Raw genomic sequence first — 27,860 nt, 5'->3', positions numbered from 1 at the left:
ACATCACAGGCATGAGACCATATGTGAAAGCATAACACTCAAAGACTTTCAGAGTCATTCAGTAAGGCAAGCATTACAATTTCTATTGTTTTTCAAAACGCTAAATATTAAACTTTGGCAAACCTCTTCCTGGACTATTTGTGTTATAGACAAGAATGAATGGCAGGACTCGGCAAGAGTCCAAAAAAAAAAAAAAAATCTTTCCATGATATTTTGCTTAGGAATAACAGCCACTTAATATAATAAACTCAATATTCCTCACACACACAAAGACGACCTTGCACAGTGCTATCTGTGAGGTTTAACATCTGTGAGTTAGACAAAGAAAAAAGAGGAGGGAACATTGTTTCTGACTTTCCTCAAAGTTTAAAAAGTGAGGACATGTACCGCACCCTTGACCAAAAACAAATAAATGCTCAAATGAAAGACAGGGACCTTTATTTAGCCCCAAGCAAGCACGAAGTGGTACCAAATGCCTGTCAATCAAACCAACCCAACTGTGCCAGAAACCGTCTGTTGGCCATCCTAAAAAAAAACTCAAAAGAGAAAGCTAAGTGAAATAAAAAATGCATAAAGACAGCCAATGTAGAGAGAGTTGAAGGAGAAATGTGCAGTTTACTCCCTGAGAGAAGGCTTTGGGACTCTAAATATGTCTGAAGAAAAGCATAGAGTTGTACAGGGAACAGGAGAAGGCAGGGCGGGATATGCTCTGGAGGCCATAGACACACTGTGCCCACGCTTGTGTCGCGCCGCCCAACAAGACAGAGGGAGCCTCCAAGGCAAGCAAACAACACAAACACGTGTAAACAAAGCAGTTACGTTATTCCATATGCAGTCATCCGTGCCAAAATCCATGCCATTCAAACCCAAGGCACTGGTATCTTGCTGTGAAACAAACACCCTTCTTGTGAATGTATGCCTGAGCACAAGAAGATGGTGCTCAACCGTCAATTGTAATTAGTGCAAGCAATGACATAAGCTGTAATTAAAACATGCAACAGGAAATACTTGACAAGTGCGATAACGCAACTGAATAATCAGCCGTCACACCAATGGCGCCAAGAACGTGTAATTAACAGAATGGAGACAAAAGGTTTACACGACAAAGATATGATGCAAAAAGAGCGATGGATCCTTGGCTGTAGAGCCAAAGGGTTCAATCATTTGCTACTTGCTAGCACACTCGCACAATCGCCAGCAGCGAACGCCTGTCTACCAGACGCCCATGAGAACAGATGGAACTAGAAAAAGTGAGACGACGTTACAGACTAAACTGCCAAAAAGAACTAGGTTCAGGACATGCTTCAACTTCTTGGTTGTCTTGGGGGAGATTTTCAACAAGACGTGTTGAAATTGCAGCGATTGCTTCGTAAGTCCACAAGAAAAACAGATGCTCTGAAAACTACATTTCTCCATGAGATAAAGCTCTCCGTCATCTGACACATTTCAATTCCCTGCCTCGATTTCGCATCACTCACTTTCTTGGCTGAATTTCACCATTTCCCTCCCTCAGGTATACCTTCTTTATTTTCTCCGAGCCATTCGTCAAATTAGATCTTCGTTCTCCCGAACAAAAGGATAACACGAGAGCTATTGAGGGTCAATTACACCTCTGAATCATTTAGAAGGAGTTGCCAATTTACCGGATATTTTGGCAAGCCAGAGAAAACAAACACCATTGCCTGAAGACTCGTCATCCAGCAGCCCAGACACGACAACAGACTGTGCCAGGCCCTGCAGGCAGGGGCTTCCGAGATCGGCTTTCACGTGAAGTGTGAATCAAAAAGGACCACTTGGAGCTCTGGTGGTGGATTGTAACCGAATATCAAGAACAGTGGAAGCTCTCGCATGACGAGTACATGAATTCTTGAGCTACTGCCTAATTTGGCTTGACAGCACCCCAAGGAAGTCTCCCTAGAATGATTCTAATTGGTGTTAGTGAGACAAATAATGTGAAAGCTAATCTCTGGCATGGGCTGATCCTTCTTGCCTGTAAAGGAGGTCCAGCAGAAGTTTTTTTACATGCAAGAGTGCGTTCTTGGTCCTGACAACTCTCAGGGGACTGGCGGTATCACGCAATCCCGAAACTGGCCACTTTGCTTCATCTAGAGTCCAATCAGCGTGCCGGGGATACTGTGACCACATCTGTCAAAGCATGTTTGCTTATCGCTCTAACCCTGCCGTGACTGGCACGTTGTTACGTTTTGGCCGACTGCAGCTCTAATGAGAAATGAAATACAAAATGAGTCCTGTGTAATCTAGAGCCCAGTTCCTTCAGACTGGGAGCAAGATTTAGCTCTGCGGACATGAGAGGAGCTTAAATGCTGCGGTGTCGATAGCAGGCTGCGACCTCAATGTTTTCGGACAAGTACAGCTTTGCTACATCCAAAACAAAGGCTTAGAATTCGAGCCAAAAGCAAAACAAACCATGCATAGAGTCTGGTCACTGGAATCAAATGCAAGTGACCTACTATGGATTGACCATATTCAATGGATTGACACTAGCGTGCAGCTTAAATTCTTTCTGCCAAAGTGCATGAACCTCAGCAGGGTCTATAGGTTTTAACGCAACAAACATAGCTCCCTTGGATAATGCCAAAAAATGGTTCCAGATATTCTTCTGAAAGTTTGAGACAATGCACAATTGTTTCCTATTTGTGCCAGCAAGTGAAAAGAGGGGGGAAAAAGCACAGGCAGCAGGGAGATGTGTTTTTCGGTCTGCCAAGTATGTGTCATCACCCGGCTTCAGTGTCTGAAAGGGCCGCAGTCATATTTTGAGAGTGCCTACAGAGAGGCCGTCCGGTCTGTCCACTCTGCTCTCCCGCCTGGGCTTTTGTCTATGGTTTCTTCCCATGAGAATGCCTGCAGGTCAATAACAGAATACCTTCCCCTTATGTGGTGCTTATGCGAGAAGAGCTCTTGGGGACAACAGCCTTGTTCCTTTGTGCAATGTGCAGTTGCATGAAGCAAAGCTGTACGGGCTGTAAAAGAGGAAAATCAATTAATTTGTCGGAATAAAGGACCGGACTGTTGAGGAAACACCTTCCACGCTGAGTGGCTCACTCAAAGTACAAATGTCTTTCATTCAGTTATTCTTTTATTCATTCACTCTCTTTTTCTTTCCGTTGTTCTTTAATTCATTCACTCTGTTTTTCTTCCAGTTGTTCTTTTGTTTCTTTCTTTTCTTCAGTCCTCTTTTTCTTCAATCCAAAAATCTTTTACTCTTTTCTTTTCTTTTTTTCTTTCATACTTTTTCATTTCATTCATTCATTTCTTCTCATTTGCTTTCATTTGTTCATTTTCATTCATTCATTCATTTTCATTCCTTCATTTGTTCATTTTCTTGTATTCATTAATTTGTTTATCCTCTTGCATTAATTTCTTCATTCATTTGTTCTCTTGCATCTATTCATTAATTCATTCATTCATTCTCCTGCATTCATTCAGTCATTTATTCACTTGCATTCATTTAGTTTATTCTCTTGCAGTAATTCATACATTAATTCTCTTGCATTTATTCGTTTATTCTCTTGCATTCACTAATTCGTTCATTTGTTCGTTCGCTTGCATTCATTCATACATTTGCATTAATTTGGTCACTCATTCACTTGCATTCATTTAGTTTATTCTCTTGCATTCATTTATTCATTCTCTTGCATTTATTAGTTCATTCTCTTACATTCATTCATTCACTCGTTCATCAGTTTTTTTCATTACATTCACTTATTCTCTTGCATTCATTCAGTCATTTATTCTCTTGCATTCATTAAGTTCTTGATTCTCTTGCATTCATTCATTCTCCTGCATCCATTCAGTCATTCACTTATTTTCTTGCATTCATTCAGTCTCTTGCATTCATTCAGTCATTCATTCATTTGTTCATTTGATCGTTCGCTTGCATTTATTCATTTATTCTCTTGCATTCATTCATTCATTCATTCGCTTGCATGCATTCATTCATTCATTTGATTGTTCGCTTGCATTCATTCATTTACTCTCTTGCATTCATTGATTCATTATCTTGCATTTATTCCTTCATTCTCTTGCACTTATTCATTAATTCTCTTGCATTCATTCATTTCTTCTTTCATTTGCATTCATTCAATCATTCATTCTCATGCATTCATTCAATTATTCATTCTCTTGCATTCATTCAATCATTCAGTCATTCTCTTGCATTAATTCAGTCATTCTCTTGAATTCATTTATTCATTTATTCTCTATTCATTCATTAATTCATACATTCTCTATTCATTTATTAATTCCATTTATTTATTCATTCTCTATTCATTCATTCATTTTCTTACATTCAATCACTGATTCATTAATTGATTGATTGGTTCATTCATTCATTTATTGGAAATGGTACCATGATTATACCATGGTTTCTGAAAAATAAATGTCAGTTGGGGCAAAATCCAAATTTCAATAATAAACAAAAAAATAACCAAACAGTATTATTCATTAGTATTATTCAGTATTATTCAGTGTCATATTAGTTAAATGTGTCATATTAGTTAAATTAATTTAACAAAGAGGAGTTTGGGACTTGCGCTTGACACATAAGATCAATAAGAACCTGAAATAATGTTTAAGTATTACCAAGATGTCACTACTGGCTACCACATCTGCTATTGCAGTCAATCCTTCCTAATACCTCTGATTAAAAGCGTTGGGTCATGCTGCAAATGATGTTAAAAGATCTTTCAGCATCACAGCTTTTTTGAAACAGGGGAAATAAAAATCTATTTGCATAAATAAATAATTTATCCATGGCAGATTACAGAGGTGCAAACAGGTTTCAAAAGGCTAATCTTATAAATGCCGGCATTACAAATCAATTCATGCGTCTGGAAAGAAAAATAACTATTGACATTTCAAAGTCAAAGTCATTTCAAGAAAAAGTGTTTTGTCGCCAATTTACACTCAAGAAATGTCAAAGAATGACTAAAGTACAAAGAGCTCTCTTAATATATGAACCAACAGATTTGACACTTTGAACTATTCGTTGTTAAACAATAGAAAATCAATACCACGGTAAACTAAGTCAATGTTTTTCAATATGTCAGTCTGGCAAGTTAGTCAAAATGTCAGCTGGTGTATTATTGAATTAGGGTCAGACAGAGTGAGACTAAAGGCTTTCAGTCGGTGGGCTTCAACAAACAGTGAAGCAGACACACATTGAAAGGGTCGGGGGCTCTGCAGTCGGAACAAACCATCTCGGGACACCATGAAATCAACATGGTCATGGCTGGACATTGTTGATCTAAATGCCACAATAGCCACATTATCTAGTTTGCAACCATGTCAAAGCAAAAAGAGAATGGGTGTGGACTTTTCTCTCGTTTTTAACGTTTCCAAATAAGACAGAGTATTATATTATACATTCAAGCGTGATTCGATTTACGGCACTTTCCACAAACTCATCCTTGAACCTTTTCCACAAAATAATATGCACACATCAGCATCCATTTTAACTTTTTTACAGGCATGAATGAATCAATTGTCCACTAATGGCGAATCAATGAAAGCGCCATTTCCATTTAGGCTTTATTGACAAAAAGAAAGAAAGAAAAAAAGCCCACTCAGCACATTGACAACTAAATTAGCGTGGTGAAAAAGCGACCAGCGCTTTTCATTATATCATGCCAACCCTCTTGGGAAAAATAGCTTCTACAGGACTTACTATTAGCCCAATTGCTTAATTACGTTGAATCTTCATTAGCAGCAGTAACTAATTAGATGTGCATATCCTAAAAGAAAATACCAGTGCATGCAAGTCAAAATTAAGCTTACAATTTTAGTTGAAAAACAAATGTGTAATGGTGAAAGATTTGATTTAAGATTAATGAAAGAAACTAGAGAAGGAGAAGAAAAAAAGAGAAAGATAAAAAAGAGATTGAGGGAGAGGGACAAGTAAAAGAAGTGAAAAACACAAGCAAGCAGAGGAGAAAAAGAAGAAGTCTATAGCTTTTACAAAGCATGTGCGGCTTTGGCCAAAAGCGATCAGAAAATGTAAGTTACACCCTACACATCTGTCCTGTAACGCTTTCATGGATGGTAACAGACTTTCCAGAAGGACTGTAGAAAGAGACTCTTTTCATCCCAAAAGAAATGTCTGGCCTCTATAGGAGAAAAAGCATTTTAGAGTTTTTTTTAGAGCAATTATCACAAGACGACGTGAACGCAACTGAAAGACATGTCTGAGACATATACTTTTTTAGAGTCTCGTAAATCTGAGGGCATATGTTAGGACAGACTGCTTCCTCACAGCACAAATATACCAGCACGCTCTACCGTCTCGCCTCCCCTGTTTTTTGTTTTCACGCAATCACAATCTGTCAAAAAGAACATCTCTGAATTTTGGCAAAATGGTGGGTATTTGAAAATGTTCAATTACAATAAATAGGAAAAAGCTGTTCTCAGACTGCTAAAAATGTGACTTCAACCCCACATGGCAAACCACTAAATGTCTCCTCATGTTTACACTACTATTAACAAGAACCAAAACAGACAAAAAAAAGGCCAGAATTTCTGCCAGAGCTTGTGCAAGATCATGATCTTCAGAAACGCCATGCATACACATTTATCTAATAAAAAACGCATAAATACTGTTTAAACGTGTACATGTTTTGAAGTCTCTTATACCCACAAAGGCTGCATTTATTTACTCAAAAATTCTGTAAAAACAGCAATATTATGAAATATTATTACAAGTGAAAATAGCTTTTTTCTATTTTGATATGTTTGTAAATGTAATTTATTCCTGTGATGCAAAACTGAATTTTCAGCATCATTACGCCAGTCTTCAGTGTTGTATGATCCTTAAGAAATCATTCTAGTATGCTGATTTGCTACTTGAGAAGCATTTGTTTTATCAGTGCTGCAAAGTGCCAATTACGGTCATTTTGAATTAACTTAAAGGAGTAGCTCACTTTCAGAACAAAAAATAGATACAACAGATAATGTACTCACCCCCTTGTCATCCAAGATGTTCATGTTTTTCTTCAGTTGTAAAGAAATGTAAAGAAAGTGTACACAAATACACAGTAGTAGATGGTAAAAGGTGTTCACAGAGGTGTGAATGTTTTGTATTATACCAGGTAACATTTTTGTAGCTTAGCTAATTTCCTGTGGATCATAAAGTGGCAAGTGCGTCATTCAGTCAGCGCTTCGTACTGCAAACTAAGCCACCTGTTTGGCATCAATGTTGACACATGATACATCTTGCATAAAAGTTACAAATGTGCTGAACAGGGATTTTCTCAATAGCCATCACATAGATTGTTAAAACAAATGTACTGTTGAGCTGCATGAGAGACTCAAACACATGTTGCCGACCTGCAGTGCAACGTTTTATACATATTTTGGACTACGGGAGACGACAATATTTCGATGACATGAAACGGTCGCACTCTGTGCTCTACTGGCCCTATCCCTATTTTACCACAATACATCTTGGAAAACAAAATACTGATATGATGACCAGAGCTACTGAAAGAGCTTACAGGTGGCGATGGATATACAGTAAAGCGTAGGCTTAAACTTAACACCATACCATACGCCCCTGGATATTGACTGAAATCCACGCTGAGAAACTCCTTCAGTGGCTGCGGCGTCATGACAAGCGTCGGCATGTTTACATCCTTCCAGGATGGCATCTAGCGTTTCTTGCCGCTGCCGTTTGTGAGCTCTTTCCTTAGCTGTGGTCGACTAAAAGCCTCAAAGGCATCAGGGCTGAAGTGGAGAGAACAAAGATGCAGGTCTTTAGGAAGTTTTATTCGTCCATAGGCATCTTCAGATTCTTTTCTCTTCTGCTTATTGGTAAGAAAGCAGTGAAGACTTACAAGTCTCTTGCTGCCCTTTGACTGAAAATTACAACCAAAAGCGGCGTTGTATCAGTATTTTGTTTTCAGAGTTGTGCTGCGGTAAAAATAGCAACAGGTAGCATCAGTAGCTCACCTAGTACAAGCATTTGACGTTATCAAAATAATAGTGCCCCCACAGTCCAAAATATGTATAAAACTAAATAAAATTTCAGTAATAGACATCATTTATGTTATATTAAGCCACACAAGTCTTAATACCCAGGATTCCCTTTTGAACCTTAAATACAAAGAAAGAACAAAAGTGCTGAAACTACTAGTGTTTTGAAAACGTCTTTCAAAAATTAATTTGCCAAGCTACTCATTTCATACAGTTAGACTCCAGTCGAACCACTTTTCTGAAAATGTAGGCAGCTTGTATCTAACAAAACACAGGGTAAACTACACTGAAGCCACTTAATGGATCAATACTTTTCCAATTTATATTATTTACAGGGCTGCCAATGATGTACAATTGTTTCATTTTAATTTTAATAGCACAACTGTCACATTTAGCACATTCAGTTTCAAGAAAAGGAAATAAATTACCATTATGTAATATTTAGAATCCACAATTTGTGTAGTTGTAATCTATAATCGTCAAATATATTAACAAATAAATGACTGAATTTAAAATAAAATAAACTAAAGCTACACTGCCATGGTTTTGAAAACATATCAACTACTGTTCGCTTTAGTAACAAGCCAACAGTGATAAACAAATTCCTGAGGATAAGCTTTGTCAAATGCTACTTAGCTGCTACAATGGATACAAAATGTCATCCATCCAATATCAATTAGCCTAATCCGCCAAACGTGTCATGCTCTGTGAATCCTCTTCTAAATGAAAGAGGCTTTGTTTTATCCAGAGTTTGACCTAGGTCTGAATACTCAGCCCACTCTCTGGCCACGGTACACAGGCCTCTCAACAGGAGGCTGTTTGTCACGGCTCGAGTCCCTCTGGCCGGAGTGTAATAAATTAGCTGGACTTTGTTCCTGTGTGTTTGTGGAGCTTCTTTGTCTTCCCATGGAGAGAGAAAAAGAGAGAGAGAGAGAAAGAGAGTAGGCGGCCTGCTGGTTGTGGGTTTGCGTGCAAGGTCCATCCGATGGGATGGTTTATCATTTGAGCGGCTCTTGTTGACCCACAGGAGCACGTGGGTAGGAAAACAAGGAGAATGATATTGGATGGATGAGAACCAGCTGAAGGAATGCAGAGGGGAACATGTGTTACGGGGATGGGAATGTATTCCCGAGGAGATCCGCAACAACAAAAAAAACTCTTTTCCCTTTTCTTCTTTAGATTTTAGTTTTTTCCCTCACTTTGGACTGGCGCACCAGCGACATTCTCAGTTGCTGCTTTGTCAGCGGGGTGTCTTGGCTTTCCAGCGAGTTATGTGCAATAGTCTGGCAAATGTCTGACATTTTCAAAAAGACCATCTGCATTGTAGACAAAAATCATCAGAACTACTTTGGGAATGGTATGAAATGAAATGAATTCAGCCGAGTGTCTTTTGCGTCTTAACTTGGCTTTGCTTTCCGCCACCGGCGCACACAGATTCCTGGTCTACGGACACGTGGCGGATGTTCTGCAGTTGTGGGTTGGAGTGCCTGCTTGCATGCGATGCAGTCCTTCTTTTATGAGGCATACCAGCAAACGGGCCGCGCCAGGCCGTGGCACGCTATTGGTTTAGCCAAGACTCACTACAGTTAAGAGCACAGCACAACGACCGTGAACGCCAGCGGCTCAACCAAGCAAATCTGAGCATCTTCAGTAAAACGCTGGCAGCCAAAAACACTTTGCCACCCACATGCTGCTCCCACTGCCTTCAGACCATAATAAAGTTTTTTTTTTCCAACTGCATATGGCTATTCCAGGTCTTCTCCTCTATCTTGACCCCAAAAGAATTTAAGTCTGATGTGCTGGAAGGGATACTGATTACTTCGGCCTTTCTGAAGACACCAGGTAATCTATCAACTAGAGGCCACGATTGCAAATCAATCTAGAGGAGGCTGAAAGACCTCCAGGGTGATCTGTGCTGTGCATGATTTATACTACAATTTTTTACGCTCAAGAATGAACGGTATTTTACTACGTTTTTGGAAAATTGGTAGTTCATGCATAAAAGAAAGGTAATAAAAAAAAAAAACCACTTTTGCTGGTCATTCCAATTTGGTGCAACAGCTCTTATTGTTTTTGAATTCATGTCAATGCATGCACATTTAAAAATAAATATGTTTTAAATTGCATGCCATAAAATACTGTAAATAATCATAGTGTTAAACTAAGTCTAAAATGGGAATAAAAAAGTCTAGTATGCAAAATAATATTCAACATCCATAAAAGATGAAGTAGGAAAGATGAGTTTAATCTAATGATCTTATATGATATTTTCCTTAATTGAATTACTGTAGTCTTGTTGAATTTAGTATTTTCCAAATCTAAAGTAAAATAATGGGGAATAAAAAGTTACACAATATAATAAAGTCTCTTCTGCTCACCAATTTGATCCAAAGTACAGCAAAAATAGAACAATTTTGAAATATTTTTACTGTTTAAAATATCTGTTTTCTATTTGAATATTATTTAAACTATAAATTTATTCCTGTGATTTCAAAACTGAATTTTAGTATCATCATTACTCCAGTCATATGATCCTTCAGAAATCATTATGATATTCTTATTTGCTGCTAAAACATTATTATTATTATTATTATTATTATTATTAGCCTATCCAAGCTTTTAAATGGTTTGGTCATTTAATAGAAATTAAAGAATCCTGAAGAAAAAAAAATGTACTCAACTGTTTTAAATATTATTTTTTTAAACAGCAAATCAGCATATTAGAATGATTTCTGAAGGATCATGTGACACTAAAGACTGGAGCAATGATGCTTAAAATGTAGCTTTGATCACAGGAATAAATTACATTTAGAATATATATATATAGAATATATTAAAATAGAAAACAGTTCTTTTAAATAGTAAAAATATTATTGAACATTTTACCGTTTTTTGCTGTACTTTGGATCAAATGAATGGAGACTTGGCTAGCAGAAGAGACTTAAATAATAAATAAATAAAAGAATAAATTAAAAAAACTTATTGTTCAAAATGAGTGTATTGATAGACAGACAGACAGACAGACAGATAGATTTTTCCAAGTGTAAAATAAATTAATGGGCCTATAAAAAGTTGTAAATAAAACAAAGATTATTGGAGTATGTTTTAGAAGAAAAGGCTGTTTCAGTCTTTCTACTTCAAAATTTCATGTTTAATTTAACATCCTACTTGTCGTGTTGTTCTTTGTAATTATTTATGAAATTTACAAGCAATTTCTGAGTAAAATGTCATTCAAAATGTAAATCTTACCACATTTTTTTTCTAGTTTAGTTCCAAAAGACACAAGATGTTCTTTGTTCTTTTCAGTGTTTGGTTCTTCCAAAATCCTTCATCCTCTATTATATTGTCATGAATAATCTTCATAATTACAATGCAAAATCCGCCAAAACTCTTTCTATTCCACAACAATTCCCTTTTGTTAATGAGCTCACTGGAGCACAAAGCACACTTCCATGTGTGATTCCACATGTTCCACATTAATTATAGACAATCACAGAGGATCGTTCATGGTGGTGCACAGTGTGATCTCATTAGACACAATCACACTGTTATCACAGATGCCTCTCGTTCAAGCGCACACGTTATTAGCTGCGCATTAGGGGGCTTGCTCATAATTGAAGGTACATATGTTGACTGTCCTGTGCGTGTGTGTCCTGTGAATGAAATCACAGATGACCCCCAACAGCACATACATGAGACCTTGACTTTGACTCTGCCCCCTTCCTGCTGCCGAAATACATCGTCCTTTCAGTGTCCAATAATGCATTCTGTGCAAAACATAAGACACAACAACTATGTTCCAAAACTTAGTAAGCTGCCTCGCTGCCTACATAGGCATCATCAACGGTCATGGAGGGATCTGTAATGCTCTTTGCAGACTGCAGCAAAAAGCCTTGATATATATGCATACACATATTATGAAAAGTTGGAAATATAAAAAAAGGAAACATATCTCCATTTATAATACTTCTACACAAAAGTGAAAAAAAAAAATCAATCACTCAAGATATATAAGATCATATATATATATAAATTATATTTAAGCTGAAATATTATTCAAAAAAGTACATATTTCACCTTAAATACAATTTATTTTATTTTTAAAAAATACATAATTTATTAGGTGATCACTTTTCACTCAGATATTTATTATAACATATTGTATAATACATATTTTGAAAAGTTCAACATATCATTAAATTATATTTCTACACATTAGTTAAATAAATCACTCTAGATATATACAATATCTCATATATATATATATATATATATATATATATATATATTTTTTTTTTTTTTTAAGCTGAAATATTACAAAAAAAAATACACATCTCACCTTAAATAAAAAAATAAAAAATATAATTTATTTAAAAAAATATAATTTATCAGTTGAACACTTTTCAGTTATATATTGATTATAATATATTGTATAATACATATTATGAAAAGTTAAAAATATAAAAAAAGCTCAACATATTACCAATAAATTATATTACTATACAAGAAAAAAAAATCAAGATATAATTACACATCTCACCTTAAATAAATAAATATATTTTTTATTTTAATAAAAATCCTTTATTAGGTGATCACTTCATGTAGATATTGATTGTAATATAATTTTATAACACACATGAAAATTTGGAAATATAAAAAAGCTCAATATATCACAATAAATATTTATTTATTTATTTAATTATATATTATAAATATAATTTTCTACACAAGAGTGAAAAAATGCACTCAAGATATATAAATATAATGTATATAAATTATATTTAAGCTGAAATATAAAAAAGACACACATCATCTTTAATAAATAAATATATTTTAATTAATGTATTTAAAATATTAAAAAAATACAATTTATCAGGTGATCACTTTTCACTCAGATATTGATAATATATTGTATACATATTATGAAAAGTTAGAAATATAAAAAGTTCATATAAGACAATTAAATTATATTTAAGCTGAAATATTCTTAAAACAATTACATATTTCACCTTAAATAAATAAATTATTTATTTATTAGGTGATCACTGTTCATTCCAGCATTGATTATAATATATTGTATAAAACATATTATGAAAAGTTAAAATATCACCATTAATATTTCTACACAAAAGTAAAAAAAAAACAAAAAAAACATAATAAATCTAGAGAAAAAAATATCTATATATTTGTGTGTGAAAAAAACAAACAAATAATATCAATAATTACATATTTAATTATTATAATTTTTTTTTCTAACACAAGAGTGAAAAGTAAAAAGCCCTGATATAGCTTCCGGAAAACAACCCAAATCACTTCATTCAGTGCGGACTGGCCTTTGACTTCTTAAGCAAACTAAGGATTTTCTTAAATTAGTGGCTGGAAGGAAAATGAGAGGGGGAAAAGGTTTGCAATAAAACGAAATACAACTAAATCTTTCCCCTTAAGGCGTGACATTAATTCGAAAGTTACCAAAATATATTTAGCGGTGCTATTGCGTGAGACGAAAGCGGCTGGTAATCCCGTAAACATTCTTAAAAGGAACCCAACCAGCCACTTAACTGTTTTTAAATGCTTTGTCTTCCACATGGTGTCAATTTGCATTTTGCAAAGGAGCTCATTTACGCATTTTAGACTTTATAGTCACAGAATCACACAAACCACACCACCATCCTGGTGAGCAATCCTTTTTTTACAACTTTTTGATTTCGCAATTGACTAGCGGGACCATAAGACATCAGTTCTTTGAGCATCGCTAACATTCAAGCTCAAGTTACCAATTACCACCCAAAACTGATCAATTCTAAATCATCTCAAAAATAGCAAGCAGATTTCGCTTCGTGGGATGTCTTTGGTTCATCATATGGTTTCAATGAATCAAAACCCGAGAGATCTTCAGTGCACGACTGCAGCTGACCGTGGGGCAAAACCCATCAGAAAAAAGCTACAATTTCATGCGCCCAGCCCTTTTTCTCCTCCTCACTGCCTGAGACGAAGAAAAAGAGGAATACTCGGCACACTATCATCGCTCAATACCATTCTGAGCCAAATCTCAACCGTCTTCTGGAGTCAAATCCAAACAGTCAGGCCATAAAAAATAACCTCACCTTGAACGAGGCCAGTGGCACACCACGCACTCGTCATTATAATCGCATTTCCCCGGCTTTAATGTGGAAAAAATACATTTCTGACCCACGAGGAGGTACGGATAAAAATGCACGTGATTGACTTCGCTAAAATTATGATGACAGAAACCATTTGTTTGAAATAAAACTGAGGTATTAGGGAAGTCAGCACTTCAGATGAAGCCTTCTTGACAAATCGCTTACCACATTCCTCCCGATGACAGGACATCAGGACGTACGAACACGAACCTAAAGCTGAAAGCGCGTTCCAGAGGTGTTTTCATTTCCTCTGGAAAGCAGCACAAACATTTGTCAGGAGGAGGCCATTTCCAATTGTCAAGCGTGTGTCTTTGAAGTCTTCAAACAAAATGTATTTCCTGATTAGCAACAGCCTTGTCCCTGAGAAAATGAGGTTTGCGGTGTTGTTTAAGCTTGAACTTTCTTTGATAAAGTTCATGCAAGAGTCCTTCATAAACATCCTAATCAGCGATTGTTTACACTCAATCCGAATTAAAGTGACAGCTTGTAATTTCTCTGCCACTAGTGGCACCAAATGGAATCGCAACGTGAAATAAGTTTCCACACCTGTTCGCCGTTTTTCACGCAAACAGTTAGCCTCACGACATTGAATGACTCAATGTTGCTAGATGGGAATTTTTTTAAATCATCACAAGCATCTGTTTACACTTTTGAGAGAAATTGACCTGCAAATGGATGACTTTTAGAATTCCAGAAATCTTTTGTTAATATTTCCGCCAATGCAGGCTAGTGAACAAGTAATAAAACATTTGAACTAATAAAAACTGCCTGTTTACTAGACTATGGATTAATTCAAGTCAGTTGTTATTAAGTTTGCATGAAATTTCTAAAAATGTGACTTGTGTGAATTTTACAGATGGGGAAAAGCGCCTAGGATGGCAGTAGTAGTTAAGACATTACTACAGACCCCAACAACGCAAGACGAACGAGGGAATTTGCCAACATGTGGGTGACACATCAAACGGTTCTTTGTTTAAACCAGAAAAGGACTTTCACATGTACGAGAATTTACGATTGAAACACAACCCATGGAAAAACATAAAACTAAGTGGTGTATATTATGTTGCAGAACAGCAGATGTGATTATGCCAACCATCTGAAAGAGGTCTGGCTCCTTTCATTCCATATAGCACTTCACATATATAGCTCCAGGTCCTGATCTACACTAGATGCATCATTATCCACTTCTGTAGTCAACTGACATTGAGAATTGGGAAAATGTTCTCCCCTGTGGCATAAATGCCACCCACGGCCGACTCTTTGACGCCACAGCGAAATCACATTTTACTAAATTGTGTACTGGAAGAGACTGCAAAATAAAAAACAAGCATCTTGCAAGAAGCATTCTATGGAGTTTTCCTATCAATCAGAAAGCAAACACAAACATATAGCACAACCAGCGTAGTCTGATTCATGTACATACCTAGGGCCCTATGATTCGCGCACTGTGAAAAACGTGGACGGAATCACAGAATCCAGTCATAAAAATGGATTTTACTGTATAACGCGGAATGTCATGGAATTTGCCAAATTTTTAATGAATAAATCAAAGGTAGGTCAGTACACTTAAATCAAAAAACGATATGGACTAGTGTCTGTGAATAATAAGCTATTAATAAAAAATGAATGATGAAAAAAGCCTCTGCTGTCTCTATATACGAGTACAAGACCACATAAACAATCTCTAGAACTGCTCTGAGAATCACTTCATGAGCATTTTACCGTTTCTTTTGAGAAAAACTATCGTCACATCATATATAAACAGAAATTTAAAGGTCTTCACAGCAACCCCTCAAAATAAAAGTTTGGTTTAACTTGAAGAAATTGTGACAGAAAATGTGACATACATTGATGTAATGATGTGTATAAAATATATATACACACACACAAAACACAGTATTTCTAGAAAAAAATAAAATAATAATAACAATAAATATATTTTTCATTAAATCAATTCATTAGAGACCATTAAATTAATGAAAAACAGAATTTGATAACTGAATTTGAGAAAAAATTCAAATGTGTTTCATAGGGCTTTAAAGAGTTTACTTTTGTTTAACATTTAATGAATTGCTGTTAAATTGTGTACATTTCATAATTTAATTTGACATGGTTTTTGATTAATATTATAAAATTGAAACTGTTGTTAAATTGTGTACGTTTAATGATTTCAAATAATTAGACATGCTTTTTGATTAATACTTAAATTTAACCATTAAAACAGAGTACAGAAAAACAGAACAGAATTTGGGGAAAATAATATGTATTTCATAGGGCCCTACATAAGTCTTATGAGCTGGTTCTTTTTTATTGAATCAAAACATAAAACATAACCAGTGCAAGCCTGATTTTTAAAACAAAATAAATCTTTTGAGAAGATTCCATCAATGGATAGTTCAAAAAGACAAGCTCTCAGTTTCAATAATTTACTCATTTAACAAACTGCCAAAGCAAGGTAGAGGAGATTTCTTTCATATATTCTAATTTTTCCTGTAAGAGTGGGTCTGGCTTCCGGTTTCATCAGTGTCCAGATATTTTTGGCTGCAAAAATTAGCTTGTTTTACTGCTTGATACTGAAAATTGGCATGTCTTACCATATTATTTTACCGTAATATCTTAATTATGAACACACTAGTTTGTAGTGCAAATAGTTTTACTGTTTATTGCACGTTGTTAATCTTCTCTTCCCTACAGCGGCTAATGAACCGGGAGTCTTGTCCATAGGCTTACTTTTGCATTGAAGAATATGTAAGGTAAATATATTATGATCTTCCCATTGTAATTTCACTATTTTGGAATCAAATTGGAATCGAGGAAAGGATAGTTATACCACATGTTTTGAAGCACCTACATGTCTAGACTGTACAAGGAGAAGGACAACGAAGATAAAATGCTCATCTCAGACAGCAGACAACTTCAGGATATCAGACAATACCTTGAGTGTCAGTGTCTAAAATTGAAATGCCTCCTTTTCACTGCTCTATCAGGGCAAACGAAAACCAACAAAAGGGAACTAACATTCATGGCATGTCTGAGATGCTTGCTAGTGCTCTATTGTTGGGTTGTAGATGGAGAGGAGAAAGATTAGGGGAGGGGGTTGAGGGAGGGTACTCCCAACGCTGAGGACAAAGAACCAGTTTCAGCTCTGCCCAATACACCAACCCTATGAATGGATGACACAAAGAAACAACTGAGCCTCTCGGAGAGTGAGAACGAGGGAGAGGCGGAGAACGAGAGGTGCTCCTCTGCCCACACTTGAAGGCACGGCAATAGAGGAACAGTGTGAGCTTCGATCATGTGTGGTCCATTACTCAACGAGTAACAGCTTGACTATTCCCCATGCCTACGAGACAACGGAAGCTCCCTCGGTGGGTAAATAGGCCCGATAGCTAAGAAAAGCCCAGAGAAACAATAGTTAAGCCCATTCATCGTCATTGGGGAGGCTATTGAATGGTTTGCAATATGCAGGCACTTCAAAATACTTCAGGGAAGATGCAAGCTGTGCCAGGTGGCAACTTCGAGAACAGAGAAAGAAAAAAGGAATAGTGTTGTGCCTCTATTTCAGGGCTTGTAAAACTATGTAGTTTTACTAGTCGATTATAGTCTTCCAGAAACCAGAGTCCAGAGTCAGTGTTTACCTTACATAAATGACACGTAAACATCAGGGTTGCTCGTCTTTCAGACGTGAATTGTAAATACATTTCAAAATTGAATTGAGATAACAGGATGCAAGTCAAATTTAGATAGATTTTTGAGGAAAACATTCCAGGATTTTTCTCCATATAGTGGACTTCAATGAGAGCCAATGGGTTAAAGGTCAAAACTGCAGTTTCAGTGGAGCTTCAAAGGGCTCTACATGATCCCATTCAAGGAATAAGGGTCTTATCTAGCAAAACAATTGGATATTTTAAAAAAACAATAGAAATGTATATACTTTTTAACCAAAAATGCTCATCTTGCACTAGCTTGGCTCCACGCATGAAAGCAAACGACCAAAGAAAGTCAAACACGTTGACTGGAGTTGAGCTGGAGTTTTTCGCCCTACCCTACCTTTTACGAAACGAAGTACACAGACGAAGAGCTAACCATGCATGACCTTTCCAATGTGATTACTTAATGCGTGAAGTCCTAGACGCGCATTGCAGAGCTAGAGCAAAATGAGAATTTGTGGTTAAAAAGTATGAAAAATTATTTATTTTTTTAGAAAATGACCAATCATTTAGCTAGATAAGACCCTTATTCCTCGAATAGAGCCCTTTGAAGCTGCAATTTGGACCTTCAACCTGTTGGGCACTACTGAAGCCCACTATATGGAGACTTCGAATGTTTGCTTGATAAAGCCTTAAAGGATTAGTTCACTTCCAGAATTAAAGTTTCCTGATAATTTACTTATCCCTATGCCACCCAAGATGTTCATGTTTTTCTATCTTCAGTCGAAAAGAAATCAAGGCTTTTGAGGAAAACATTCTAGGATTTTTCTCCATATAGTGGACTTCAATGGGAGCCAATGGGTTAAAGGTCAAAATTGCAGTTTCAATGTAGCTTCAAAGGGCTCTACACAATCCCATTCGAGGAATAAGGGTCTTATCTAGCAAAACGATCAGCCATTTTCAAAATTAAAAAGAAATTAATGTTCTTTTTAACCACAAATGCTCATCTTGCACTAGCTTGACTGCACGCATGAAAGCAAACGACCAAAGAAAGTCAAACACACTTTTACAAAGAAAGTAAAAACCATGTTGGGCGATTTTGAAGTTGGAGAATAAATGAGCTTTTTCGCCCTACCCTACCTTTTACGAAACGAAGTACACAGATGAAGAACTAACCACACGTGACCTTTCCAATGTGATTACTTAATGCGTGAAGTTCTAGACGCGCATTGCAGAGCTAGAGGAAGATGAGCATTTGTAGTTAAAAAGTATATACATATTTTTTTTTTTTTTTTTTAGAAAATGACCAATTGTTTCACTAGATAAGACACTTATTCCTCAAATGGGATTATGTAGAGCCCTTTGAAGCTGTACTGAAACTGTTGGGCACCACTGAAGCCACTATATGGAGACTTTGAATGTTTGCTTGATAAAGCCTTAAAAAGGATTAATTCACTTCCAGAATTAAAGTTTCCTAATAATTTACTCATCCCCATGCCATCCAAGATGTCTTTTCTTTCTTCAGTCAAAAAGAAATCAAGGCTTTTGAGGAAAACATTCCAGGATTTTTCTCCACATAGTGGACTTTAGTGAGAGCCAATGGGTTCAGATGAAAATTGCAATTTCAATGCAGCTTCAAGGGGCTAGCAAAACGATCAGCCATTTAAAAAAAATAAAAAATAGAAATTTATATAATTTTAACCACAAATGCTCATCTTGCACTAGCTTGACTTCATGCATGAAAGCAAACGACCAAAGAAAGTCAAACACACTTTACAAAGAAAGTAAAACAACGATGTCAGGCGATTTTCAAGTTGCCCTTTGAAGCTGCATTGAAAGTAAACCAGAATCTAAAAATATGTTCCTTTCTGATCAAGGTAATGGAAAACATTTTCTTTTTTTTTTTACTTACAAGAAATCCAAACAACCTAAATTATATGAAATTAACTGCTCAAACACATTAACCTTCTAGTGCTACGATGTTTGAGGTCTCTGACTTTGTGGCTGCCCAACGGCTACTTCTGCCAAAACTTCGTGAATTAAATAAAATATTATTTTGGGCTTGGAGAGGTTCAAAAAGCGCAAACCCAAGTCAGAAACAGTTTCTGACGAACACAGTTGACATTTTGTTAAAGTGCCGTGTCTTTACTCAAGTCACAACCAGCAAAACAAAACAGATGGGCTCTCAATTGGCTCAGATCAAACATCTTCAAACACGTTTCAAACAGCTGCATCGATGTACGCCAATCTGTTGCTGCTTTTCCCATCCTGGCCATGCGCAGAACAGGGTCACAAGGCACAACTCAGGAAACCTCCTCTTGAAGAATTAGGGTCAAAGTGTTAGTGCGTGTACGTGTCAGGAAGGAAGGTGTGAAGGATGGTGACTAAACTAACTCTGAGATAACAGCCTTACACTTCCTCTTGAACGCCGTTCGCAGTCTGTTATACGTGCGACAGGCTCTGCTGTGAACATAAACAGACACATTCAGATGTCATCAGCCTGTTACAGCCACTTGACAGAAGACCATGTGTCCAGGGTGTTTACTAGCATGAAGAGTAGCTCGAGGACATTTGTGCTGAATTGTGGGAAACACAAGCAGCCCATTCTGCAATAAAACGGTGAGAAAAATATGGAAGCAGTAGTGTTAATTTGTCAACAGATTGTAAATTATTTGCTTTTAAATCATCTATCTATCCATCTACCCATCTATCCATCCATCTATCTATGCCTTTATCTAAGGTGAGGAGTATGTTCTAAAGCTCTAATCATAGGTATGAGTAATAAAAAAAAAGTAAAACTTGCCTGAAATTCAAAGGAAACTGTAAAGAAACCAAAAAGGAATTCTCAACTTAACCAGATTTATCACTTCAGGGATACAAATGTTCAGCACGAAGACAATTAGTGTTGACAGCCACATCTAACCACTGCACAATCTATTGCTTAAGCTGTCTAAACATTAGATTATCTTATCAGACAGCACAGGCAAAGAAACGTTTGAGCCGAGCCAAGCTACAGCGAAACATCATGAAACATTACCTCTTCTTATTACCGCGCTTAAAAAGCGTTTGGATAAGAAAGGCTCATTTAATCTTCCCCACACTTTATAACTTCAGCAGGAATTTTCTTTAGTAGAGAATGAAGATAACCTGCAGAAACGAGGCTCTGATCAAGGAATTCAAGAACATCTTGGTACAAGGAGGACTGCGATTGGAGAACATCATTCCAAGATGTGCTCTGTGAAAAGTTATCTAAAAGCTGATAAATGCGTTCTGTACACGTCAAGTAAAAGGTCACAGAAAATGATTCTTTATATCTCAGGAAAAAATGTTAGATAGTATATTTCTGTACTTAGACCTTGTGGGAGAAAGGTCATATTATTCAAACAGTATAAACTCAGTTTATATCAGTTAATAAAAATAGGTAGGATGAAAATAAATCAAGGAGTTCACAAAACTAATGTAAAAAGCTGAAAAGCTAAAGCTCAGGAATCAGGAATTGATCCAAACTAGAGCCAAGGGAAATAGACAAATTACAGCTGGTTTTTGACACAACTTTCAAGATTTGATTTGATTCAATTCAATTTTATATTAATTATTTTGAATATACATCAGGTACAGTACAGTCATATTTATCCTAAATTACCCTCAATTAAGTTTGTATAATAATAAAGTTACAATTACATAATTACATTTCTACTCTAATTAGTTTTTTGAAATATAAACGTTTAAATGGTTGCTGTCATAAAACCTTGACGAATTTATTCAAACATAAATTAAACACTGATTATAATGAATATGTTATATGTGCATATATTTATCAAAATGCTCTTCTATAGAGTTCATTTTTCTAGCTGACTAACAAGTTTGTCACGGAATATGTTTTTCTGAGGTAAATTTGATTGTGACATTTTTTACAAATTGCTTGAGCGATTATGTGAGACAAAAAAGGATTTTGATAAATTGAACTCTTAAAACATACCTTTAGATGTTCATTCATGTTTATTACATACTAAAACTGGTTTTAAAACAGAAGATGATCAGTTCATGTGCCACTTCCCTTTAACTGAGGTGCTTCAGCGATCTGTTACTACACATTAAACAACGCCAAAAGGGCTTTTATTTATTGAATAATGTAATACAATAAACCGAATTTGAAATCTGAGACTTTGTTTCATATCACAAGTAAAAAAAAAGCACAAAGCTTATTGCGATTTATTGGATATGAGCCACACAATGTTCCATTTATTAACTGAAAACTAGACTAATCAATTTTTGGGATTTAAGAATCGATATTGTTGCATAAAAATGTAAATCAAATAAAATCTAGAAATCTATATTTTTTTTAACTCATTAAAATGCTAACAAAAAGGTATTGTTCATATATAATATAAAATGTAATATAAAAATGTTAAAAATGCATATTATATATATGGTACTGTGTACACAATTTTTGACAATATTCAACATTTCTACATACGGTTCCTTTAAGGTTTTGTGGTCCAGGGTCACATTTTGTAAAATTATTTATATCTATATTGTCCAGCCTACAAGCATAATGCCAGTCATTAACAGCATGTTCCTAAATGCTCATTAATCCAAGCTAATTGTTCATTGTGGATTCTAATTCCTTAGCAACCAAGAGGTGTATATCTGGGTCAAGCTACAGAAATCAACACCTGTTTTTGGGGGGTGGAGTGGGCTTGGCCAACTAGACAAGAAAACCCCCATTGGATCATTCTGCCCATCCCCCTTTAGGTTAACCCTCTGTGTCTAAAAAAAAACACAGGAGTGCAAGAACAAATGACACAGTGACCTAGAAAACTCCACCACAAACAAATCAGGCGCTCTCAGCGGTAAAAGGCTTTCCAGGGTGCCACATGCGCAGGCCTGTTAAAGAAGCACTACATCAGAGAAGTGACATCATACGGCCGTAATTATTTTATGAGGAGGAGAGACAGACAAAGAAGCAAGCTAGTCAAAATTCCTCAATAAATGCCATTACGCTAATTAAACTAACCTACTCCCCAAAAAAATAAAATAAAATAAAATTTTTAAAAGGACAGCATGATAGTAAAACTAAATTGCTAAGACGAGCTTCACTATATTGCATACTTAAAATAGGGCTAAGGGTTTTTCAACAAGCAACCACCTTGGGTTTGGAAGAGCTATGTGAGCTGAATGCAATGGATTCCAGAAAATAAAACATAATGAGCAAAATGCAACATTTTAAAAATAACTGGCATTGCGTTGAAAGAGTGACTTATCGCAAAGTTTCTGACAATTAACTGCAACCAAGCGGTGCTTTCATGTGGATACGTTTACCACATTTTAAATCAAAATGACATGAGGGGGCACATTTTAAAGAGCAAAGAGCACAAGAATTTCTTGCTGCTGAAGTGCTGGAACCACATCAAGGCACAAACGTACACCAGACTCCTTTTCTGATGGAAAAGTGTCTGTCACTTCCTTACAATTCACTTGACTCATTCACAAAACATCTTTTTTCTTCCTACAAACAAAAACTGATAAGGATTTGATGCTCAAAAACACCACTGAAAACCACTATATGAAGATTTATGAAGTATTTCTTGCGTAATATTATTGGTATACGCCAAGTCGTTTTTTCTTTCACCATTTCAAAGTATGTATGAGAAAAACATGCTACACCTCATACCAGACATTATTTCACTGCAAGATGGCATGAGCGCTGTACGCCAAGCCTGTGAAAGCTGCACAGCCAGCTACTGGAAGCAATTGTTTTTATGGATGTCCGTCTTCCAGCTGTACTGTACATGAGAGCCTTGTGTAAAAACAAAAGACGCAATTTAAAACACCTTGCACCTAACTGAAGCATATAGTACTATAATTGTATATCAGGAAGCACTTCTGAAGCTTGAGTCAAAGCATTAAAGTAATAGTGCACCCAAAAATGAAAATTCTATCATTAATTACTCACCCTCATGCCATTCCAAACCCGTAATACTGTACCTATGTCATGAACTGTTCTTTCCCAGAAATTATTTTGTTTTTCAGCATTTGTGTGTATTTGAACCCTTTCCAACAATGACTGTATGATTTTGAGATCCATGTTTTCACACTGAGGATAACTGAGGAATTCATATGCAACTATTACAGAAGGTTCAAACACTCGCTAATGCTCCAAACGGAAAAAGCAAAAAAGCATGCATTAAGAGCCAGGGGTGAAAACTTTTGAACAGAATGAAAATGTGCAAATTTTTCTTATTTTGCCTAAATATCACATTTTTTCATTTAGTACTGCCTTTCAGAGGCTACAGAAGATATTAACATGTTTCCCAGAAGACAAAATAAGTTCATTTTACCCTAATCTTCCAATTAAAAATAGCTCTTACTGCATCGTTTTTTTATACTGAAGTATCAGTGAGCGGTTGAAGCTTTTGTAATAGTTGCAAATGAGGTCCTCAGTTGTCCTCTGTGTGAAAAGGATCTCAAAATCATACAGTCATTATTGGAATGGGTTCAAATGAAGGACTTTTCTGAAGAACAGCGGACAATTTAACTATTCAGGACAAACAAGAGACTTATGAACTATCACTAAACAACAAAACACATCTGTGGGTTATTCAGGTAACACAGTATTAAGAATCAAGTGTATGTAAACTTTTGAACGAGGCCATTTTTATAAATTCAACTATTATTTTCTCGTGTGGACTAGATGTAGATATCTTTTGTGTGAAATATCTTATTTAAGTCACTAAATAAAAAATAACATGCATTTTGTATGATCCCTCTTACTTTGGCAAAATAATTAACATTTTGCAGATTCTGCAAGGTGTATGTGAACTTTCAGCTGTTTGGACCCTCAATCTGATGGCAACCATTCACTGCATAGGATCTATTGGTGAGCACGTGATGTAAAGCTATATTTCTCCAAATCTGTTCTGATTAGGAAACAACCGGATCAACATATATTTTAAATTAACTTTTAGTAAAGTGCATCTTCAGCAAATGTTCATTTTTGGATGAACATTTAAAATAAATAGCAGAAGAGGAATTTTACACAACAAAAACGTTTAAGTTTGTGACTTCCAGACCACCTGTATGAAGCAGCCCTGTTAAACAGGGACTGGGAGGTCTGGGACAATGGCTGGGAACCAGGCCTGTTCGCCCTGTCACAGTAAATTCTCTCCGGGACATTACAGATGCCAGCTCATAAAATAAGGACATAAACTACACGGCGGGGTGGCTTCCCAAACGCAGAAAAAAAGCAAACAAACCTCCCAGAAAAAAAACTACCATATGACTGACGTGTTCAACTTGCGTGACCAAAAAAACAACGTGATTTAAAGATGTGTTTTTGTTTGTTTGTGCGTTCATTGTTTGCCTTCAGCACAAAGCTAGCCGTCATGTCACCACAAAGGCACTTTCTCATCAGAATGAATACAACACATCACAAGTTCTGTGTCTAGTTTGGTTTTGGGTCGAGCTATTTTTATAGAACAATAACACTGCACAGCCATGTCGGTTCGGGTGGAAATCTGTTTTATAGGCACACGTTGCTTGCGAGCCTGGGAAACAGATAGCGGCTGCGAGTAATCTTCTGCAGGTTACAGCATCAAAGCCTTTCTGGAGCTCCTCTGCACATTTCCGTCACTGCCAATGATAATTACTCACAACTTCCTCTCATTAGGGACACAGGATAAGACCTTCAACCTGCCGGGCTTGTCCTTGCATTCAACACAACACTCCTGTGCTTTTATCTGGGCAAGCAAGGTAGACCAGAACACAACATCCCTGCCCAGTATATTGCATTAGCTTGCATCACCTTTAATGCACCTGAGTTATGAATGCACTGACATTAAAATTCTGGCTGATATTGATAAGCTATAATTACTTATGTTGCGCAATGCGGAAAACACAGACAGAATCACAGAATCCAGTCATAAAAATGGAATTTACTGTATAACTTAGAATGTCACGGAATTTGCCCAATTTTAGATGAATGAATTTCAAGTAGGTCAGCACAATTAAATCAAAACACGATATGGACTAGTGTCTGTGAATATTAAGCCACAAACATACTATTTAAATATGAATCTTGCATGTTCTTAAAATCTCTGTGTGAATTAACTTACCGTGTGAAGTTTTGTTTAATACACACATACTGAAATGTGCGTAATGCTGGCATTTTCAGCCTCTGCCAACTCACTATATGAGTACATGAACACAAACATCATCTTTAGAACTGCTCTGAGTGTCTTTTTACTGAGCATATTAAGAAATACTATCTTCATATCACGTATAAACAAAACTTAAAGGTCTTCACAGCAACCTGTCAAAATAAAAGTTGTTTTACTTGAAGAAATGGTGACAGAAAAAAAAATACTAAATGTAATGATAGTACCACTACTAACAAAATAATTACTAGAATCTTAGTTTTTACAGAATATTTAGCAGAAGAAAATATTTACCAGAATTTATTCACCGGAAAAATTTAAAAACACAGTATTTCTGGAAAGTTTTTTTTAAGTCAATTAATTAGAGATGCTTTTGATTATTAAAATTTAATGAAACCATTAAAATTGAATCCAAAAAATTAATGGAAAACACAGAATATGGTAAAAATCAAACATTTCAAAGAGCCTCTAACTTTTATTAAATTCCTGTTAAATTGTGTTTCATGTTTTTAATTAATTAGACATACTTTTTGATTAATATTTTTTTAAATGTACCATTAAAACTGAGTCTAGAATAAAAAAAAAATGGAAAGAAAACTGAATGCAGAAAAATAAATAATTTTGGGAAAAATAAAACAGATTTCATATGCCCCAATGACCGACATTAAAATAAATACATTAAAAACACAAAAAATACATTAAATTAAATAAACTTGTGTTTTTTATTTATTTACTTCGAGTTCCAAACTCTGTATTTAAAAAGTATTAAAATGTAAAAATAGGAGGAAGTGAGCAAGCACTAATACATGACCCTGGACCACAAAACCAGTCATAAGGGTACTTTTTTTTTTTTTTTTAATTGACAACTATTTGAAAATCTGGAATTAGAGGATGCAAATCCTTTTGACCCATACAATGTACTTTTGGCTGGTATTGTAAGACTGGTTTTGTGGTCCAGGGTCACAACTAATATGACAATACAGACTAAGATTTATGTATATAAAAATGTTGACTTCCAAACCAAGAAACCAATTTCCAGAGCTCTAGCAAATTTGCTTCAGTGCATTTTCTTTCTGTTGAGAAGACTTCTGTTGTATATTCAGCCCAGAAGCAGACAAAACATTATTAAATATTAAGCTAACCTAACGTTGGCGCTGCTTCTTCCTAAAAGCTTTTCCAGCGTATAGCTGTATACAAGAAATAGACATTCGAAGGACTAACGTGTCAGAGATATTTGGAGGACGGTGATGTTTGAATGTAGGCACTGCAAAGTAGAGCATGTCAAGCATAATTTTCTGTGTGTCAATCAATCCGGTGAGGTCAATGTGACCGGATCAGTGTTTATTATTGCTCATTGTGATCCGCTTTGCGAGGTTAAGCTCAGGTGTCAAAGAAAACCCTCTCAATCGGACTTATCAAGGTTAATTAGAGAAGAAATGGAAAGAATGACTGCTCCATCAAGTTTGTAAAAGTACCAGTATGGACAAAACAGAAATCAAATAATCAAATAAAATCAAAGTTAAAAGGTGTTAGAAAAAAGTAAAAGAGAAAAGGCTTAAGCTTGAACCCAGTGTTTCTGATTGCCTCTTCCTTCTAGATCACTCAAAACTTGAATGGAAAGTTGAAGGTCAACTTAAAAGTTCAAATGAGCAAAACAGACTGAACTAAAAGATCCAAACCTAGGTTTCATGAATCAAACTCTTGACGTCAAACAGACTCGGCACCAAAAACTCATCCTAAAAGATGAAACGGAACACAGACAATCCGGTGGCAACTATAGCACGTCATCGAGTCCGAGCGACAGGCAAAGAGATTTGCTAGTGCAGTGTCAACTGTCTTTACGTAGATACATCACACAGCTTAACAATGAGTCTTGATCTATGTGCAGATCACCTAATGCCACTTTC

General features: G+C 35.9%; 1 protein-coding gene across 1 annotated transcript in view; it reads right to left on the bottom strand.

Annotated features, from left to right (window-relative positions):
* The window catches only part of tmtc2b (transmembrane O-mannosyltransferase targeting cadherins 2b), a 181,425-nt gene that overhangs the window by 135,724 nt on the left and 17,841 nt on the right, over positions 1–27,860 (bottom strand). Inside the window, exons 4-5 of the mRNA XM_073850203.1 lie at positions 25,451–25,536; positions 20,192–20,260 (exon numbers count right to left, since the gene is read on the bottom strand). Of these exons, the coding sequence (XP_073706304.1) occupies positions 20,192–20,260; positions 25,451–25,536 (155 nt within the window). The remainder of the gene's footprint in view (positions 1–20,191; positions 20,261–25,450; positions 25,537–27,860) is intronic.

This window comes from Garra rufa, chromosome 11, assembly GCF_049309525.1.
Source record: "Garra rufa chromosome 11, GarRuf1.0, whole genome shotgun sequence".
Lineage (NCBI taxonomy): Eukaryota > Metazoa > Chordata > Actinopteri > Cypriniformes > Cyprinidae > Garra > Garra rufa.
Note: the sequence above shows the minus strand (reverse complement) of the source record. Positions and strands in the feature narration are given on the sequence as shown.